Raw genomic sequence first — 21,790 nt, 5'->3', positions numbered from 1 at the left:
ACCTCTTTCCCCCCGTCCTTCTCCCCCTGCGACCGCTCTCCGCTCTTCGAGAGCATCCGTTCCTCCAAAGCGAAGTATCGTCAACTCGCGACTCGCCACGAATTTTAATCGCACAATTTTGATGTACCGAGAGGCGCGTCGTCGACGGCAACTCGCGTTGATGCTCTGTCATTGTCGAAATCTCATCGATTCCCGTCGGGTAAACTGGTTCGGTTCGGATAATAATCTCAAGAGAGAGAGAGAGAAAGAGAGAGAAAGAGAGAGAGAGAGAGAGAGAGAGGGGAAAGAATGGAGGAGGGGAAGAGGAGCAAGCACACGCTTCGAGGGAAGAGAGAATCGAGTGCATCGTGAGTTAGAGTAATCAATTTTCGCGGTAAAGTGTACCGATTCCAAGTACGTATCTAATTCTGGGTACTCGTATTGTTTTGGTCTTTAAGTACAAATATTTAAACTTTCAACATAAAATACCTGTATATATTCAAGATATATATGTATATTTTTTGTGTTGACAGTTTGATGAATATTCGTACAATGAGAGAAAAATATCTAAGAAATAAAACATATTTATTTGGTAGGTACTAATGACATATTTAAACTTATACTAATATAAAATATTTGCTAAATAAGTGAATACACATTTTCCCCGAAACTTTAGCTTTTCATGGAACTTGCGAATGAGCATTTATTTCATTTAAATAAATTTGGAATTTAAGTAAATATGTTATCAATAACCACCGAGAAAATATTTATTATCTTTCAGGTATTTTTCTCTGCATTTAAAGACCAAGCCAATACTCAGTGAAAAAAAAATATTAAGCCGTTTTATCGTTATTGTAAAAATATTAAAAATTTACTTGTAGAATATAAAGTTCATTTTCGTGAAATAAAGTTTATTTCACGAAATAAAGTATATATCCTATAAGTAAAATTTCGAGTATCTTTTCTCAGTGTAAGAATGTCCAGAATTAAGTGCGCGTGTCCGGGTATTGTTATTTCTTTTTACCTTAATTACTGGTAATTCGCAGTCACTAACCACGTGTTACCGTTCGTCATTCAATCGTCGTCCCACGGAATCGTCCGTGGAGATTCTCATTCACCAATTTTTATCTCTCGTCCCTCTGCCATATTCCGCGGAGTCACATCCTCTCGGAGTATGTGTGATAAAACGTGCGTGTCGATAGAACCGGCGAGTTCACGGCACAACACAGCACGGCATCTGGCACGTCAGGATCGGAATGCGACACGCGCCGGAAGTTCTAAAATACGCTTATCTCGGAAAGTCCTCGGGAACGTATCATCTTCCGCTCGTTCGTTTGTCTCTACCTCGTTCTCCCTCGATCGCCCGCCGCCTGTCGGCCGCAAGCCTGGTTATACCGGCTTGAGAATTGGCCCGTAAATAGGAGCTACCACGGTCTGTATACCTGCGAAAGTAATTATCGTTAAAATCGCGGAGGATGCGGCTCGAGGGTGCGCGCTGGCGGGAGGAGCGGGAAAGAGAGACGGGACGTGTGTGCTTCGAAATATTTCTTTACTTGTCCCTTTTTACGACGTCTCATGCACTCCCGAGAGCGCAAAGTGCAGATAAATGTGCAAAAGTAAAAACGGACACACATAATCGTGCGGAGCGCATTAGCTGTCTTTCTTAAAGAGACGAACGCGTTCTCAAACGAGTCGACCGACTCTGAGCGAAGGATTAATAATTTCTATTCTACACTGTGTTTATGTTGTGTGAGAGAAAAGATATATATGAAATAAAAAATATTTACTCGCGCAATGGGCACTAATAATATATCTACTTTTATATCAATGTATAAAATATTTTTCAAGAAAAAATATATTTTCTTGAAGCTTTGATTTTTCATGAAAACAATCGTTTATTCTCTATTTAAATAGAAGAATTTCGATTTGAATAAATATGTTTCTAGTGCCTGAATGAATACTTTTTATTTTATAGATATCTTTTCTCTTACACAATGTATGGAAGATAAAAGCGATTTGCAAGAAGTTTGACGACAGTGAAACGTAACTCTTCCGATTTTCGCTGCACACACACTCCCCCCTTCGTCCACTTCTTAAATAAACTTAAGTAGTAAGAAAACTGAACAATCACACTCTACAACTTATGGTCGAAGAATTGTTTGTGATTGGCCAACTTTCTTACTGCTTAAATTTTCTATATCCAGGCCTTTACCTTCACCACACTTGATCCCACAGGGCTTTACTATCGATATGTATATCGACACAATTACCACACAAAAGTTTTCAGTCTGTATATATAACTTGCTGTCAATTAACCCAGAAATATACTTTCTCGCTCTCAGGATTAATTACCAAGAGTAAGGTTCGTTTAGCGGTGTAAGTGCTTCAGAACGACGGATAGGCATAATTGTGTTACGTTTGACGTTTCGAGGCATTTGCAATGTCGAATGGTGCCTGCCTCTAGTCACAAGAAATTCGTAGTTCTCTCTCACTCTCAATATACGGCTCCAGGCGCCTGATAAGGCAAATATCCTAACGCCACTGACAGATGTTTGGAGATAAAGCTTCGTAGCCTTCGGAAATAATCAAAAATATATCCCAAAAATCACAGATTATATCTGAACAGACATAAACCCATCCTTGCGTCGCGGCGGTTAGAGTCCCGAACCACAATAGGTGTAGTAAGCTTTAAGCTTTAAGCCTTAAGAAATTGACCAATCACAGTTGATTATTCTCCTCAAATTTGACTGTGATTGGTCAATTTCTTAAGGCTTAAAGCTTACTACATCTATTGTGGATCGGGATAGACCAGCACTAAATGCATAAATATACGAATTATATTAGATACAGGTGCGACTGGTAAAAAGTTCTCACAACTACCGATCTATCCAATTACGTATATACATAGACCAAGCATTCTGTCCGCAAAGTGAAGCCGGAAGTTGGCAGTTTAAAACAGAGTGAGAAAGTTGATTTGCCTCTAGTGCTTTCTCACTCTATATTATTAACTGTCAAGAAGTAGAGCCCATTTAACACTGCAAATACTTTAAAACATTAAATAAAGCATTGTAATTGATCCATTCGTAGCTCTGAAGCACTTACAGCACTAAACCTTCCAAGAACTGTATCCCGTCATAGCAACCTAACCTTTTTCATTTGATAGTAGAATGAGAACAGGATAAGAGCAATTGCTGTGATTATTTATACACAGCATAAAATATAAATATCAATTTTATATCGAGATAAGTGAAATATACGGTTTTATTCTTTTAATTCTGCTTTGCATTATATATAGTACTTGACAGCTTGACAGCGACCATATTCTTTTTATACGATAGAATGAGAAAGCACTAGGGGCAAATCAACTTTCTCACTCTGTCTTAAACTGCCAACTTCCGGCTTCAGCAGAAGTATAGGAATGTTTGGTCTATGTATATACGTCATTGAATCTATCGACTGTGGCTACATTCCGAAATGCACTGCCAGTACTGAAAATCTATATGTTATGTTAACGTATATTATAGAATTTCAGTACTAGCAGTGAATTTCGGAACGCAGCTATATCAAATGGTAAAGCAGCTGCGGAATTGAGTCTACAGAGAGCGCCCTCCGTTATGGAGGGCGACACAGTTGACATTTTGGCGCTTGTTTCCCGCGTCCGTCATGCATTGCGCGGCCATATTCGATCTTCTCGCGTCGAGCAACCGTCATGGACGCAACGATCGATATCATTCCACGTTTTGCGCGTCTTTTGTTCGTCGAAAGTGAGTTTCGCGCGCGGAGATACGTATTGGGAGTGCCGGAAAATAATGATGTGCGATCGTGAGGATGTTATTAGTAAGTATTCGCCCCGTTTCTGACCTAATTTAACTTGTCGCGACGTGTCGAGTCAGCGCGTCCCTCACACTTGCCGTTACCGTCGACTCGCTCGAATGATCCGAGGGACACCTCGTATATCCCGTAACGTCACGAGAGCACACTCTCTCGTTCCGCCGGTTTTAATTCCGACCGCGATAGATCCGTGGTATGTCCCGACCGAGGAGCGGCTGTTTCCTCGGCGATGCAGTCGCGAGCAGCGGCTTGTTTGTAGGTAGGCGCATCGCGTCGCGTTTATTTCGATTTCATTTCGGTGTTGCGTCGCGCCGTCGTCGTCGTCTCGTCCCATGTCGTCCTGTCTCGTTGCACCGACTCTGGGCCGAATCTAGGCGGTATGCATGCGTCACTGGTTATTTTTGCCTAGTCGTACGCACGCCGATCGTACACAGAGAAAGAGAGAGAAAGAGGGAGAGAGACCCTCGAAGACGCGTATGGGGCTCGCGATGTTTCGGTGGCAATGATTCCGGGGATTCGTCTCGTAACGTCAACTCGGTCATGCTAACGCGTCGCGCAAATCGCTGTCTGCCAATGAAAAATAACGTACATCGTTGTACGCTCAGAGAGGAAAATATGTAAGAAATAAAAAAACTATCTATTTCTTCGATGGATACTAATAACAGATTACGAATATGAAATATTTATCAAACAAGAAGATATATATTCTCTTGAAACTTGAAACAGATTTCGTGAAAACAATTGTTTACTTCATTTGTGTAATTCAAATTTAAGTAAATATTAATATCCATTAAATAAATATTTTTTACTTTCCAAATATTTTTCTCTCAGTGTATCAAAATTAGAAATAGTCATTATATTTATTCAATCAAATAATAATTATTCACCCTCGGTGAATTATTCAGGCGGCGAATTTCAATTATTCGAAGTGTCGATATTTAAAATGAACGCTTTTAACTTTTTGATTCCCTTTTTTTTTTATTTCAAAAATTTAGATATGCGGGATTTTAATAGGAAGTATAATCAGGAACGGGGGGAGAACAGTGTGTAAATGTTTTAAACTTAATTTATGAAGAGGTTTCAACAAGAGAAGGTTCTATCGTGAGAAATTGAAAAATAAATAAAAATTTATCTTTTTTTTTTAAAGATAAATAAATAGCTCCGAAAACGTTGTATTAAACGACGTAGATAATTGAAATGTTTTTATGTTTCGAAATATTGACTTATGCGTGTAATGAATTCTCAAGAAAATAAAACGATTGTACTTTTTATGTTGACATAATTTTACGAAATAATATATGCGAAGGAAGGAAGCAGATCGTAAAGATCACAGTACACATGCAATGTTTGACAAAATCGCAACGACGTGAAAATATAAAACAAACGTCCCATTTTACTTAAAAAATCCGAAATTAATTATTACACGCAATTTAATATCATATGCTGGATATTTAAGGATACGTCGGGACATTATTTAATTAGAGAATAAATAGAATTTTAACAAGGCGATCAATAGGAACAATCGACAGGAGGAGACAAGCATAGTAAATCCAAAGTAGTAAAATTATCATGCAGTGAGATCCCCCTCTTTTCCGTCATCGACTCGTTACTCTCTCATTCGATCAGGGATAATGTTATTCCTGGACGCGGTGGGAAATCGTCGATCTCGTTTACGATTCGTAGCGAATGAATATTTGAATGAACGGGAACAATTCGTTCGTCTTTATTCTCGAAGCTAGCCGCGTGACCGGCCGCTCGTAAATATTTGCACGTCTGTTGTATGGGACTCCCTCGTAACCTTCCTTGTTTATACTCGGGACAGTTACTCCTCCTCGGGCGAGCAAACAGCCGAACGTTTTTGCGCGTTCACGTGATCACGCGCGACGAGTGTCAGCGCCGATAAAGAGTCCCATTGTGCGTAAGAAACTGGCGCGAGTTAGCGCGGGATGAGACGGGAGTGCGCGGGTCGATTGTGACTACGGCGCTGGTCGGATTGTTACCGCAGTCTCGTTACTCGGCTGCTCGATTGCGTCACAATGTGCGAAATAACGTAACGGCGAGAGACTATGTAATAACGCCACGAGATGACAGTCATTGCACCGCGGCCGAGCGAAATCGGAGCGACTTCTCGTTGCGTAATGAGGGGCCGCGTCTCGCGAGATGCCGTCTGATGTATCGTTCCTGCGTTTAACAACCCAACTAACCTGGTCCCTCCTTCCCCCTCCCCCCTCCTTCCCCTCTTCCTCCGCTCGCACTAACGTCGATTTTCGTTTTTTTTTTGCGTGCAGTACGCTGGAATTCGCATCGGGCCGGTCGTCAAGAAGGACGTCATGAAGGCTTCCATCATGCTGGAACACGACAGCCAGTGAGTACAGCCTCTCGATTATCGTTTAAGCTGTAATATTGTTGTCACTGTCACGTCACGTTGTATCTCGGTGAGATTACGTCTAAATCGATCTCGACTTGAGTATAAAATTGTTGCACACGTATGTATTACCTACTATTTCTTGATACACTCAACTTTTCCTCCGGAGTTTCCCTCCATGAAGATATTCAGACGTAAATGTGTATACAGAGAAAAAGTCACGATAAAATTTGTCATGAAACTTTGTAATCAAGGAACATCAACACATTCGATCTTAATTTATTATTTTTTAGTTTCATATGTCTTCTATTTGGTTTTCAGTAACTGCTATTTACTATTAAAAAATTGACTATAGGGTGAGTCACCTAACGTTAGATTTTAAAATATCTTTGTTGTTTTGTGTTAGAGGGAAATGTGTAAGGAATAAATTATGTGGTTAGAAGAGATAAATATTGTAGTCAGCCAACCTTTCTATCCGCACAAAAAATTTATTCCTTTTCCTTTAATATAAAAAAAAAAAAAAACAAAACAACAGAAATCTCTTGGAATCTAACGTTAGGTGACTCACTCTGTGTATGTTCCTTAGATAAATTCTACTGCAATAAAAACAAAATTTAAAAATATTTATATGAAAAGAAGCTGTAATATATATTTTTCTGTGTAGTAAACACGTTTTGTGTGAAAATAATTCTTATAACTACTGAATGAATTTGTCTTCTATATTGCGGGAATAAATTTGAAAAGCTATTCGATGGGCGCTAATAACACGTTTACTTGTACCAACATACATGTATTTACATCGAGACAAAATTTCTTTCAAATAAGAAAATTTATATTTTCTTGAAACACCATTGCTTTTCATGGAAGCGACTGTTTATTCTATTTCAACAAAAGAATTCAGAGTTAAGTAAATATGTTATTAGATACCAATCGCGAATATTTTTTATTTCTCAGATATTTTTTCTCTTGATATAGCAAATTTCTATTCGACGCTAAATTTTTATTGTAGTCTTTACGTTTTCGGTACTTCGAGATACATGTATTGAGATATCTTCTTCAATATCTATGTCTCGAGTAAAAATTGTATTAAGATCCACCTGAAATACCGGTATTATATTACGAGGCGATTAATCTGTCCACAGGTACGCCACGATTCTCGCGTTCGACGTGAAGATAGAGAGGGACGCGCAGGAATTGGCGGACTCGCTGGGTGTCAAGATCTTCCAAGCGGACATTATTTACCACCTGTTCGACAAGTTCACCGCCTACAGGGAGGAATTGAAGCAGCGCAAGCGGGATGAGCACAAGCACATCGCCGTGTTTCCGTGCAAGCTGAAAATCCTGCCGCAGGTGAGTGTACGAATCGCGCGGGGGTGAAAGGGCGCGATAAACAAGCGGGATTTACGCGCGCCGGCTATCCGTGCGGCGGAGCTTTTGCTTTTTTACTTAAAACAATGTTCGCTTGAATTTCAGTATGTGTTCAACTCGAGGGACCCGATCGTGATCGGCGTGATGGTCGAGGCTGGCATCGTCAAGGAAGGAACGCCGCTCTGCGTCCCGAGCAAGGACGTGAGTAGACTCTACATTCTCTCTCCTTCCGTCTGTGTCTTTCTTTTTTCTCTCTCTCTCTCTCTCTCTCTCTCTCTCTCTCTCTTCTTTCGGTTCTACCTCGCGAATCGCTACGTGTACGCTCTTTGTGTCGTTCACGTTATCGGAATGTGAATACCGTCGCATCGATAATCGGCACGCCACGCGAGCGTCAATAGCATCGTCGAGTTTACTCCGACGAGTTGATCCTCCGGTGCCGAAAGAAATTCCCATCCCGCGAAGAAAGGAGAGAATATTCCGATTCCCACCGTAACACTTTACGAAAGAAAGATTTTACTGTCGCAGCTAATCGTGGTTTACTGAAAATGTATTTGTTGCTGTAACTGAAACTTTCACCACTGTTGTTACTACAACGGACTTACAGTTGAATATATGTCTACTGGCAGCTATACTCTTAGGTATCCATACACGGGAAAAGTATCATAGCGAAAGTTACAACAAGATGTTTATGATTTTGGATCATACAGAATTATGACCGAAAATGTTATATATTTGCTTAAGAATGTTATGCACGTTTAACTTTTTACTACAAAAGATTATTGCAATTACCCAAATAGACAAATGTACATAAATATGGCAGTACTAACTGTATTAGCCGATTTGTAAAGATTGTATCCCTTACAAATGGTTCACATAGCACTCATATTTATTACATAGAACGATGAAGTAGAAATACGAAAAAGACATTTAAAAAATGATCAAAATTTGTTCAAAATAATATGTTGTGCAAAATGTAATATGAAAAGTTCAGAGTAATTTCGAGTAAATTTTTCGCCGCATCGATATAACACAGAATTTATATCATTATATGATGTAAATTTAATAATTATTTCATTCAGAATTTATATCATTATATGATGTAATTTAATAATTAATTCAGTACACAGTACATTTGCCTCATAATGTAATTAAAAGAATTGTAAAGTTTTCATTTTCGATTGTGTCTCACGTCGTGACAATCATGAAAGTCTATCTGAGTCCTTGAATGTTTTTTGTATCGTATATCAGATAGATTATCAAATTTACTATTCTTTAATTTAAAGAAATTAATTCAGTAATTTAAAGATTTCGGACACTAAGATTTCGGATTTTTATAAAAGAAATAGTAAAAAGAAATCTAATTTTAGCGTAACTTTTACTACAATATTTTTTCCGTGTATGTCACAACAAGATTTAGCAATTAAATTATACGTAGATGCTCGCTACTGCAGCCAACTTCTTTTTTCCGTGATAAGTTCTTGCCTGTCGCGGAATTTGAGATGTATCGCGAATTTGCTCGTAGAATATATTGGATTGATTCATAAGTGCGAATTTTTAAACAGAATTAACGTGCATTTTATTCATGTTAAAAACAGTTCTAATCAATAATATGTGCGCCATTCTGTTTGACAATCTTTTGCCATCTTTCATAATTTGCCTCTTGTAAAACTCTTGTGCTATTTTGGCAAAGAAATCTTCCAAGTGACTTTTACATCTTCTAAAGAAGCAAAGTTTATATCATCAAGGAAGTTCTGTAATGAGTGAAACAGATGAAAGTCGACTGATTATAGTAGGTGAGGAAAAACATCCTAGTCAAATTCTAATAATTTTTACGGAAGTAAAAAAGCACAATAGAACTGGAAAAGTTCATTATTGCCTTTCATTTTCAAGCCGCAGAAAAGATAACTGTACTTCTTTAAATACTATCACATTTACACTACAAAATATGCTCTACAATGTCAGCTATTCAAGCATATACATTAATTACCAAAACTATGGAACTATCCTTCTTATAATATGTGAATGCCAACTAGACAAGAATCCGCACGAAACTATGAATCAATCCAATATTTCCTTTATCATTATTATCATCATCTTCGTCATCCCTTGCGGAGGTAGCGCGATAAAAAGCCGGCGACTTGTCAGCGGCGCGCTCGATGCGCCGAATCTAAGACACGGGGATCCGAAAATAACCGCGTTGGCCGGGGAGATTAATGAAATTTACGTCGAAGTCCCGCGGCGAAAATTGCATCCGCGCGCTCCAGACCGGGGGATGAATGGGCGAGAGTGAGCGAGAGAAGGAGAGAGACACAGAGAGAAACGGAGACGGACGCATGCGAGACCTGCGCGACGGGGGAGGCCGCGGGAGGGAGTCTCGACCGGGCCGGACCAGAGCCGGGCGGCAAAGCGGGTAACCGAGAAATCCTATCGGCGCGCGCGCGTAGGTGAACTCGTTCGGCGGAAATACGGCGATTCAGTTGGCCGATCGATCGCGTTGATCGCGCGAGCGGGCGGACATATAAACCGCTCCGGGCCGATCGGCCGCTGCATTCTCGATCTCGCTCTTTCGCTCCCGTAGGTGGATCCGACCGACCGAGAAAAGCGTTCGTCTCGCTTTCTCTCTCTCTCTCTCTCTCTCCCTCCCTTTCCCTCTCCTCTCCCTCTCCTCTCTTTCTCTCTTCTCTTCTCTTTCTCTCTTCTCTCTCTCTCTCTCTCTCTCTCTCGTTCTTCTCCACATCCCGTTCTTTCCCGTAGGAGGGATCGGGTGGGCAGCCTGGCCTCTCCGGCCTCGCCTTACGCGGTAGCGCGCGAAACGTCGCAGGTTGCCTAGCCTCGGCGGACCCCGTAGGCGTCGCGATGCCATTAGCGGCACGCAAATTTCCCGCCGGACAAAAATCCGAAATGTATTCTCCCACCGGCGTCGCCGTGCTGGCTCACCCACGCGCGAGAACGAGCACGAGAGCGATCGATGATTTAACACGGTCTGTCACCGCGTCGCGCGACTTTGCTTCGGCACCCGGCCGACCGGCTGTTTCCTCACCCTTTCACCGTGGACACCTTTTTCAGACCTACTGCGACCGACAGCCTCCAGATTTCTGGAGCACCTTCGGTCCGGAGTATCGTCCGGCGAGTTCTCGGGAACTCCGCGATTAGAAGAGACGTTAGGAGTAAATACGATCGGGTTTAGGAGAGTGACTTTTTCTCAAAGTATCTCGTTATCATCAAGCATAAATCAAGAAATAACGTGTCGTTGATTTTTTCTTCGAGTTTTAAAGATCTCTTTTTTTGCCGTTTTATCTATTTACCTGCAATTTTTGAAAAATGTACATTCTATGTGTGCAAAATTACGATAGAAGCAACGTTCATTTCTATTACCATTGATGTAGCTACGTTGTTGTTATCGTTATTAGTGATAAATGATAACGCGCTATTACCAAGTCGTGCTGAAGAAAGTATTTTGTAACTCGTTATTTTCCAACCCTGGAGATGACTAAATTCGAAACCGAACTGAAAGCAGACGTTTCTAAAAAGAACTCAAATTATTCGAATATGTTATAATCTTTGGATTATATATTCAAAAGAACATCCTCAGCAGAATCTTCTTATATATTAGTCTCGAGAGAATTCACTATGTTTTTAGTAGTCCTGTCTCGAGAAGATCACTGTGCTTAATAATCTAAGAATAAGCTGTCTGTCTTGCTAAGAAACATGGTAAATTTCGCTAGAAACAGCAAATTTCGCTAGAAACAGTCAGTATTTTAATAGCGCATTTTAGTTCCTAAAATATAAATAACACATATGAAATGAAAGGATAGTGAATTAGTGAATGTCGATCTACTTCTCGGTTACAAAATCCTATAGTGATTTTTATTATAGAAAACGTAATCACTCGTCGTTTAATTAAGCGTGGTCTTGCATAAGAGGCGTTCTTTCGAAAGAGAAAGAGAAAGAAAGAAAGAGACTCAGCCTTTCATAGTACGACTGAATTTACGAAGAACCCGCGACGATATCGTAGGAGTCGCGTAGCGTTAGATAGCGCGCAAAGGGAGGCGACGAGCATTCCAGGCCCTTTAGCATAGAAAGCAGCTCCGACCACGTATCCTGGCCCACGCGATTCTCCACGGGACATCCACGCGGAGACTCTCTCGGTCCGACACTCTCTACGCGTTGCCGTGCGGCTCTTTATTCATTTAAACAAAAATCCTTTAAATTATGCAAAACTTCAATGTAACACTTATCGCAGTAAAATACATTCGTAATCATTTTTTTAGTTTCAACTATAATACTCAAAAGTACTTTTTAAAAGTCAATGTTTTATGTCTCTATTAATTTTTTATTTCTAATTGCTTTGTTTTTCAATTAGTTCGTATTTACGTTTACTCTTACGTTGCAGTTTAATGAAAATAAAATTTCTTCATTTAATGGCGTGTGCCCGAATAGGCGTCTACAGTCGTCGATGCATAGTTGGACTCGATATACAAAGCTCTCATAGAAAAGATTAGAAATAGAGAGGGGAAAAATTGGTGGGTTTTATTTAAAAAATCGACTTGGGGCTTATTGGGCCTAAACTTGAATTTGAATCCAACTATCAGATCGCTATCTTCAAATCTTAAAGTATATGATTTTTTCTAAAACACGTCATTTTTAAGATATCATACCCAAAAGTTGATATTTTGCAATGAATTGCATAATATAATAACTTAATTAAATAACTTCGAACAACGTTTTTTTTGGACTTGTTAAGCAAAGTGGTTAAGCAAAAAATGATAAAAAAATTGTTTTATTTTGAGATGTAGAATCTAAATTTATCGTAAAAAATGGAGGTTTTTATTTAAAAGATTTTACTTAATACCAGTATAGACCCCGGATCTAAATCTAATAAGATCGTCTATTCTTCGCCAAGCTTACCCCGTGTATTATAGACGAGCCTTTATTCATTGAAGTCAAGTTTGAAAAGATATAAGTTTTGTGTGCCAATTTTTTAAGCAAGCGTGGGAACCCACGAATAACGCACGTTTCTCTACTCGCAAGTGACTTTACCTCCCGCGTCGCACATAATGCGAATTCGAGCGAGAAGTATCGCATTCGAGAACGTATTTTCGAAGAAAATGCCGGTTTGTTGAACGAAGCTCCTGCGCTTCCTGTAGTGTTTTCTTCTTTTTTTCCTCAGTACAAACACGCCCGGAATGAATGAACACGAGGTCTGTATTTTTAAAGGGATGTCACACAGATTGTAGGCCGAGTCTCACACGAGCGAGGCTTAACAAACAGCCTCGGCCTATTTGACTACAAAGCTTTCCGGTTCATTCAGCTTCGCCGAGAATCGTGCCACTCGGTAAAGGCGAGGACCCTTGCTTGGGACAGGGAAACGGTAGTCTTTCCCGGGTGTGCGATTGGAAAAACTGCGGATTTAGCTGTGAAAGTTACTTCCGCTCTTCGGCTCGTTGAATGCGGCACTCAGGCCGCGCGCGTTTGCGGAACGCGCTCCCTGACGATGACCCGACGATGATCCCGGGTGTCAACCGAGTCTCACGAAACTCCAGTTAGCGCAGGTCAGTTTGCTGAACGTCCGCGCTCTTTGTTGAACGTCCGGGCGACCGGATGCGCGCGCGCGCTCCCTTCTCGCGAGATATATCGCGCCGCGAAAGGAAGTGGCGCGGCGCGGCTTACGGGCGGAAGAGAACGAGCGCTGGCTACGTGAGCTCGCAAGCATCGCGCGGATTTTTCCTCGCCTCTCGCGAACACATTTGGCGAGAGGCAGAGGAGGAAAAGGAGGGAGCAGAAGGAGGCGGCAGTTGCTCGAAGAATCTCGCGTGGAGATCCGCATACCGATTTTGCGAAGCGCTACGCACACCTTGTTCCGTCCGTGGCTACCTACGTGGAAAACCTCTTGGGATTTGGGATTCAGGGGTTCAATTTTCCCGAGAAATTGCGAAATCTATATTAATTCGCGTTAGATACGTACGTTTGAAGCACGTCAGAGTCCAAATGGAACATTTAAACTGATCCTACACTGAAAAAAGGATTTGGTTGAGGAAATCAAAATTTGATTAAGTGGGATTAACCAAATGTTTGGTAATTACAGTCAAAAAATTTAACTGCCACTATTTTGTTTTACTTTCTCAGTAATATATTTACTTAGTCACTAAGCAAAACAAAATAGCGGCAATTAAAACTAATGTGTATTTTGTTGAATAGATCCAATATTTCTTTGATGGCCGGTGACCACTGATTTTGTCGAATGAGAAAAAAGCAATTAAATTGCTTTTTTCTCAATGTATTTTTATTTTTTATTCTACTGAATTCAATATTTGTATAAAAATAGCTTTCCTTAATTGACTCCATAAAAAGTGTACTAATCTTATTTCTTAAAACGAAACACGGCTTTCGACATTATTCCTATTTTGAATCCAGACAGAAAACCCATGTTTGGGATAAGAATGTAATTCCTAGTTCTATCCCCATTCTATTTCTTAGTGGGATAACCAATCCCGAGACGAGTTTGGGTACTCCGATTAGAATCTGTGCTATATCTTGGGAAATCTAGAGAAATTTCTATGCCACTATTCGCAATCTTCCCGTTGTCCCTCGCTTTTTTCTCTTTCTCGCGCTCTGCTCATAGCGATCTTCGCTATTTTCTCTTCCGACCTGTAATCGCCGAGAATAAGAACGGAGACGAGACGGCGCGACGATGTCGCGTCGCCTTCCCCCAAAAAAGATCTACACGTCCATCGCGTCTATCTTGGAATTCTTCTCCGTCGACGTTTTCCCCGTACTTTGCCCTTTTACAGGCGCGGTCGCCTTTTCCCGTAAACGCGATCACCTCAGGTAAGCGATACTAATGGCGCGACGCTAATGACTATCCGGTGTCTCGTTTGGCGTTACATAACTGTTGCCCCCGCATCGCTTCTCTCGCGGAATTTATTTCGCGACGCGGCGTGCACCGCGGAGAGCGCCGGGAACGCGCGAGTAGAATCTATCTATTCATCTCTATCCGCTTCCTCTCTCGCGACTTCTATCGTGCGTTATCGGCCATACACACACACACACACACACACGTAAACATTCATCATGCCCGCGCGTAACACGCACGCACGCCCAGAAAAACTCACGGACACACACACATACACACGCGCGTATACTCGCAGGCGTTGCGCAACGCGCCGGTCTCGATAGGCAGCTCTAACGCTGAGCGGAAATCCGGCGGATTCTTTCGGCCTGCCGTTTTCTTTTTCCTCCTCTCCCCCTCTTCGACCTCCCTGTTATCCATTTTCCTGTCTTCCCGCCCGGCCGGCGCAAGCCGCTTATTCATTCGTTCCTTCAATCATTCGTTCAGTGGCGAGTTCTGCTCTCGGCCCGATGACCCTAGAGCGTGGAGTCGCGATAGCGCTGTGCGCTTTTGATGCTCGCTCTTCTTCTCTCTCTTTCTCTCCCTTTTTCTCTTTCTCCCGCGTGCTCTCTCTTCTCCGCTCCTCCGAGAGCAGATCTCGGCGAGTTTCACGATTGGATGGTCCTGGCGGAAATAACCTCCGCCGCGCGTAAAGCGTTGTCTCTTCTTCTTCATCATTGTCGTCGACGTCGCGATCTTCGTTTCGCGTGTATCGCGATTTCTCCATTTTCTTCTGCCTTCTTTATCAGGTTGAGTGACAAGCAGTCCGGCTCCGCAGTTGTCTTGCTGGGTGTGCAACAGAGTTCTAACGAAATAGGATCGTTGCGTCGATTACTCACGTGCTTATCTGTTAAACTCCAATTTTTATATAAACTCCGAGGTACCGTCGAGGGAAAAATGTATACATGGGGTCAGCTTTCTTTGCGGAAAAAGATATAATCCGTAATGAAGAAAATCGCTCGTGCTAAAAGTAGCGGAATTTCAAGATATTAAGAATGAGAATAAATTTAATCTCTAAGTGATGATTTACCACGCAATTCCTCTTAGAGTAGAATTATTTTTCTTTTTTAATAAATATAAGTATTTCTTCTTTTCTCTTTTCTCTTTATTGCTATTTTCTCTGAAGAATTTTGAGAAAATAGATTATACATTTAGTCTATTTTTTATGTTACATATATATAGAAAAGTGTTTTAGATACATAAAATATATTTAAGTTTTATTTTTATTTTTCTATGAATTAAAAAAATAGTTTAAGTGGGAAAGAAATTTCCGGATATATCACTTGTGTTAAGTGAGCTAATATGAATCGAAAAAATCCGGTGAAATATTAGTGCAGAAAAGGTATATGGACTGTTTCTCGGTAAAATAGTTATATATTATGATTATAAAAATCTGTAGGATGTTGTAAAAATTAGTTGTATAACATATGCGAGAACTCGCGAAAATGCCTTCAACAGGCAACGCCTGTTGGCTGAGCGCCTATTCACTAGATTGCTCTTTTGGACTACCGTGCATAAAAGGCTAAATATCATTGTTAAACTTACTGTTTGTGGGAACATCTAGAAATGAAAACGGGATAAAATCGGACGTAACAGCGTGCTTGATGAAGACACGTCTCGGAGACGGTGTCATCCCTATAAAGCTGACACGACGCGAAAGTAGGAAGCTCGAAGAAGAGCGGACTGAGAGTAACTGATGCGAGAGTGACTAGGGACGAGGAGGGAAAAGAAGAGAAAGAGAGAGAAAGCTGCAAGCGCGAAACAGGGCGAGGGACAGAGAAAGGAGGCGGAGGAGGCCCTTTATCGTAGCAAGTTCAACAACACGCTATCGTGACGCGAGAAACACGATCGACGTTGGTCGTCGCATCGAGCACTCGTCGCCTCCGCCCGACTCCCGATCTCTCTAGTACGATTTCATAACGCCGTCTCTTGTAAAGAGAGACGGAGATAATTTATTACGTACACCGTGACGAAATTCTTCAAACATACCAAGGCAAAAGAAAACCGTTTTAATTATCGCGCGTTTGCGCGTAACGCTATTTATTAATACTTGGGGTTTTCCCTCCGTTTGTCACGTGAGGAGAAACAGACAGTCCTAATTAAAAAAACTTGGCGGATTCTTCGTCTATTACGTTTTTATTCAACGCTACGAAGTCTTTTGCACTCTCCCAGTTTCAATATCGGATATCTCGGCGGTTTATCTTATTATTATTATTTATTTATTATATTCTTACGTTGCATTTATTAGGAGGCGTTAAACATGTTCTCGTTTAACTGTATTAGAAATATTACTCTCACGAATAAGATTTGGTTTCTCAAATAAGGATACAGCGAAAATTATTTATTATATATTTCATTATTCATCATACTCTCCTATACAATAATTCTATTATAACGTATGGAAATATGTAAGGAATGAATTGTGCGGTTAGAAGAGTTACTCTCTTAAAGTGCATCAGTAAAAATGATTGATTTTGATTGAATCATTAAAAGGAGATTTTACCGATGATCAGCAAATATTCATTGATTTTCAAACACTCTCACTTTCTATTTTATATCTCGTTCATTTTGACCAATGACAGCGAGATTTCACTACAGTACACTTTCGTGCGACTGCATAAGAAACATTACTCCCACGGATGGAAGCCGAGAATTTGTGTCTCAGATAAGGATACCGTGAAATTTTTATTTATATTTTATTATTTATCACACTCCTATGCATACACACTGTGTCTCTGTAATAACGCATTGAAAGTCTTTTTTTCGTGCGACTGTGTATAAGAAACGTTATTCCCGCGAACGGAAATCGAGGAATACGTCTATTATCGAACATCCTGTGTGTCGCGATACTTTCGCGGACAATCGAAAACGCCAAAGAAGGGCCGTGAGGAAGCCTAGAGAGCGATTTCACTTGGAAGCGTATTCAGCTCGTGGGCGAACGACAGGAACTAGAAACGCTCCGGTGCGCGGGTCCTCTTCCGGCGGAAAGCCACTCGTAGTGTTCTTCCTTTCTCTCCGTCCCATCCATCCCTCCTTTTCCTCCCTTCCTCCTCCTTCGTCCCCCCCTCTCTCTCTCTCTCTCTCTCTCTCTCTCTCTCTACCCTCCGTTTCCTTTTCCTTGGCGTATACGCGCTGCGGCATGCGCGTGTAAATTCGCGGCGGGTAGGAATTTCAAGCCGAGGATATCTCCATTGAGAGGTATTCAGACCGCGACGTTTCGCAATTGTCCGCAATGTGCCACGGCTGTTATTCTCAAGTACGAGGGAGCTCCTACGCGAAAATTATCTCCCCTGACTTCGCACGTCGCGAATCGCCCGAGAGTGACGAGAATACTCGTGCGCGCGATTTGTGTGTGCGACAATCGTACCGGTTTTCGATTAGAAACAGAATTTTTCCTTCAGATTTCTTGGATTTGGCACAGCGAATATGTGTACTGCAGACTTTACAGTAAAATCTTATTACCTTTACGAAAATCAGTGAATATTCGCTGATTATCGATTAAATATTTTGCCGATTCAATGAGAAACATTTTTACTGTTTCATTTTAACTTTCCGTTGTCCTCGTTCAGTTGATGAACGTTAATGCTGTTGTATGAAAGAAATGCTGCGTTTTATTATCAATTAAGTTTAAACGAAAATTTAATTATTACTGCGTTAGTACAACTTTATAAAAATAAATAAATATTAAAACATTGATTTATTGTCGATTTAGAATCAAGCTTAAATTTGGTAATAGCGCGAGTTGCATTGATTTTATGTATTTACTCTTGCTATGAGCGCGCGCTAACACTTCCAGAGTCTGTTAACAAAAGTTATACGAAATTAAGAAAATACGACCATACAAAATAATCTAAAAGTTTGTAAATGAGAAGTCAAGAAGTTTCAAAGTCAATTTTATAAGCCATCTTTATATTAGATATATAATTAGAAAACAAAATTTTAATTGAGTTCGCCTCATATACGAGAATAACGAAGAATTAAGAGAGTAATCCTTCTAATCGCACAATTTATCCCTTACAGATTTTTCTTCTAATGTAGAAAAACATTATTTCTTCTAATGTGAATCATTCAGTATATTTTAGGAATTGAAGTCTAATGTAGAAAAGTTTACTGTAAACTGTACCGACACTCCTCTATTCCTATGCTATTAGAAAAATTTTAAAGCTGAAAAGAACTTACAAAAAAAAGGGACTATTCACTCCGTATACCTTTCGTCCCAATGACATAAAACCCAGAATCGTATATCCGCTACTTCGAGATATCCCAATAATCGACAAATGGAGAGAAATGTCAGAGGAGAATAATGAAAGGACCTTCATAATTTCACCGTTGTCGATCACTACCGGATATGTCGAGTTATCTTAGCAGACCCGAGTCGTGTCCGAGCCTTTAAAAACCATGCTACGGGTCGGCGCGTATCAAAAGGATACGTGTCGCTTTTTCCTCAAGCATTTGTGCGCCATATTTTGGGCACCAGTAGCACGAACACGAAGAGACCGGGCGTGTGATGTCTGTATCCTTGTGAAAGGACGAACGCTTGGCGCGCCGCGTTCGAAAGGGAAGTCGCGCGAGGGTCCGGGCCGTCTAGCGGGTGATAAACGGCCGGAAGGAAGCCAGAGGCGTTTCCACGAAAGCTACTGACAGGCCGGAAGACCGAAAGACGGGATGTGGTCGCTGAGTAAGCGGCGTGAATGCGCCGCTCGCTATCGCAGCCTGTGTTACGCGTCCGCTCTCTTCCCTCGTCCTCGTCTCTTCTAAATGTCGGTCCTCTTCTCTGGTCTATCTATCTGTCTTGCTCTTAATATCGTCCCTAGTCGCCCTCCTCCGTGCGTCCCATTTCGCCTACGTTTTTGTCCCACGTGCGGCCCAGCGCCGATGGAATTTCTGACGGTTGTCCTTCAGAGAGGCTATCGATATGCGTTTTCGTTTGCTCTACACTCCGCGTTGTAAATTGTAATAAATGTTCCACTTCCGCTGATAGTTAATTTCCGAAGATTCCTCGGCTGTAGTGTACGCGCTCACGAAGAGAGGCGTTTCTGATGAGATAGGTTCTTAAGGAGAAAATAGATGAGAGAGTCGTTTCCGTTCGGTTAGTTTCCAAGTGGACGTTGCTCTGATAGAACTTTAGTTCAGAGCTATTTTCAATCCTTTGAGGCCTGGCTTTTTATCTGGGAAATTTGATATTATTTTGATGGAGCGCGGAAAGAACGTTTGGTTGGATTAACGAAATGTTCGGTGAAGCGTGAACGAACGGAAAAGATACGGAAAAGAACTTCAGTTCGCGCAACTGAATGGAAACCAGACGAAGAACTCGCTGACGAGAAATAACATTTCCGTTACTGTGACCGAAAACATTCGTCTGAACATTCAGTTGTATTAAAACTCGTTTGAGGTGACTGAGAGCGATTAGCTGAGTAGAAACCTCCTATAGGAATTTTTTTGTTCCTACAGTCGAGTTTCTTATCTGACTTCCAAATAACAGAAAATTTAATCACTGTAACGGAATCGTCTTTTTGCAGAAAAAATATAATAAAACAAATTTTTTGCAGAAATCTGGTTGAGGTTACCAGAATACTGTTCATATTAACAAGATTTCTGATTAATTTAAACAGTTGCATATTCTGGTTAATCATAGATCTTGTTAACTTGAAAATTGTAAGAATTAGTTAACCAGAAATCTTATTAATTTTAATAGAATTCTGATAATTTTAACCTGAATTTTTTAGTTTATTCATATTTCACTAGATAACTAAACATTTTGTAGGGATATTAAATAGGAATAAAAATAGTATTATAAATATATAAAAGTCTCATTTGGAAAATAATTTCAACAAGATGTTTTATTTTATTATGGAAAATTAGAAATTTGCTAAAAATTCCGGAATTTTCTGATTCGTTCAAATTTTACCATAGAAATTTGGTTAATCAAATGTTTTTCCCATGTACTGAGTAAGATAATTGTATCTAGACGCAGATTAGTCGAGAGATTTTTATATTTTTCGAGATACTGTATGACGCATATGTCTTTAAAGATGTACCATTACTCAAAAGATTTAAAAAATTCGTGCGGAGCACATCGCCGTTCTTCCTGAACGTTTCAGCACTACGCGTTATCGTCGACGCGAGGATCATTATTTACTATCGCGTTTGTCATTATGAGACGGAGAAGAGAAGGGGGACTGGGAGGGAAAAAAGAGCGGTTAGGAGAACGGAAGATAGGACGGGGAGGAAGAGGAAGAGGGAAGTGGCCGGCCGGATACGAGGTTTCCAATGTCGGCGGGATCGTTTTACCCGAGCTTGCGATTAATTCTGCCAACGACGATAAAAAATGTTGCGCGCAGGAAAAGAGTAAACGGTTCCGGCGCATGTGGAGGACACGCGCTACAGAACGGACATGAAACAGCACACACGAGCTGCGCCAAGACACGTTCATCTAGTTTTCGGGAGTCAGCCCGTTGTATTCCGGGGAAAGTCACGGGATTTCTCGGACGCGCGGAATATTTTCGGCGGAATCCGCGAAATAGCTGAACGCGCTCAGTGTCGTTATCCGTGGAAGTCGCGTACTTTCTCGGAGCAACTCCGAGAAAACAAGCGAGTCGAGCTCGAAGAGAGAACGAAGAGACGGACAGGATTTTCTCGTTCGATTATTTTTAGGGATATCTTCAGGGATACTTATAAGCAATTAAATATTCCAAAATTCCCATTAAAAACATTTGAAATATTTAAATGTTTTGTACTTAAAGCCTGATTTACAATGTATTCTTTGTTTCCTATTTCTTGTTTTCTGTCTTTTTTTAGTTTAAGGTTTAAGGTTTGAGTCAGAAAGAGATAAAGAAAAAGTAACAGGAAGCAAATAACACATTATAGATCAAGCTTAAAAGTCTACAGACGAAACTTTGACTTTTTTATTGAATGATACAATAAGTAGAATAATACGCTCACAAATAGCATACCGAATACTGTTTATATCCTACACAATACAAGTATACTGAGAGAAAAATATTATCTGAAAAGACAAAAATATTTATCCGATGGGTACGTACTAAGCATGTTCGCTTAAATCTAAAATTTTTTATTTAAATAAAGCAAACAGTTGCTTTTATAAGAAGCTAAGATTTAAAAAATATTTCTATTATATTTCTATTATATATATTTTTTAAATATTTACTTCTTTGAAAAATATTTTATACTAGCTTAAACTACTCAATATTGTTCAAGCTTCTTATATCTAAAACATCTAAACTTAAATTATCACAAAATGCCAAGGGGATGAAATGAGAGGGGGAGGTGGAGTGTCTAGATTTCATGTAGCTTGTGTGTATTTTCCGCAGAGTAACTATTACAAAATTTCAGATCGA

The 21,790-nt window shown here is 40.5% G+C and overlaps 1 protein-coding gene across 2 annotated transcripts in view; it reads left to right on the top strand.

The window, feature by feature from the left end:
• LOC116851406 (eukaryotic translation initiation factor 5B) overlaps nucleotides 1-21,790 on the top strand; it is a 53,168-nt gene that overhangs the window by 12,487 nt on the left and 18,891 nt on the right. For both annotated transcript variants that reach the window (XM_032830762.1, XM_032830763.1), the window contains exons 12-14: nucleotides 6,099-6,175; nucleotides 7,318-7,525; nucleotides 7,649-7,744. In XM_032830762.1, the coding sequence (XP_032686653.1) occupies nucleotides 6,099-6,175; nucleotides 7,318-7,525; nucleotides 7,649-7,744 (381 nt within the window). The remainder of the gene's footprint in view (nucleotides 1-6,098; nucleotides 6,176-7,317; nucleotides 7,526-7,648; nucleotides 7,745-21,790) is intronic.

This window comes from Odontomachus brunneus, unplaced genomic scaffold, assembly GCF_010583005.1.
Source record: "Odontomachus brunneus isolate Ranch 3 - 2012 unplaced genomic scaffold, Obru_v1 Obru_scaffold_175, whole genome shotgun sequence".
Lineage (NCBI taxonomy): Eukaryota > Metazoa > Arthropoda > Insecta > Hymenoptera > Formicidae > Odontomachus > Odontomachus brunneus.
This window is presented reverse-complemented; position numbering and strand designations above follow the sequence as displayed.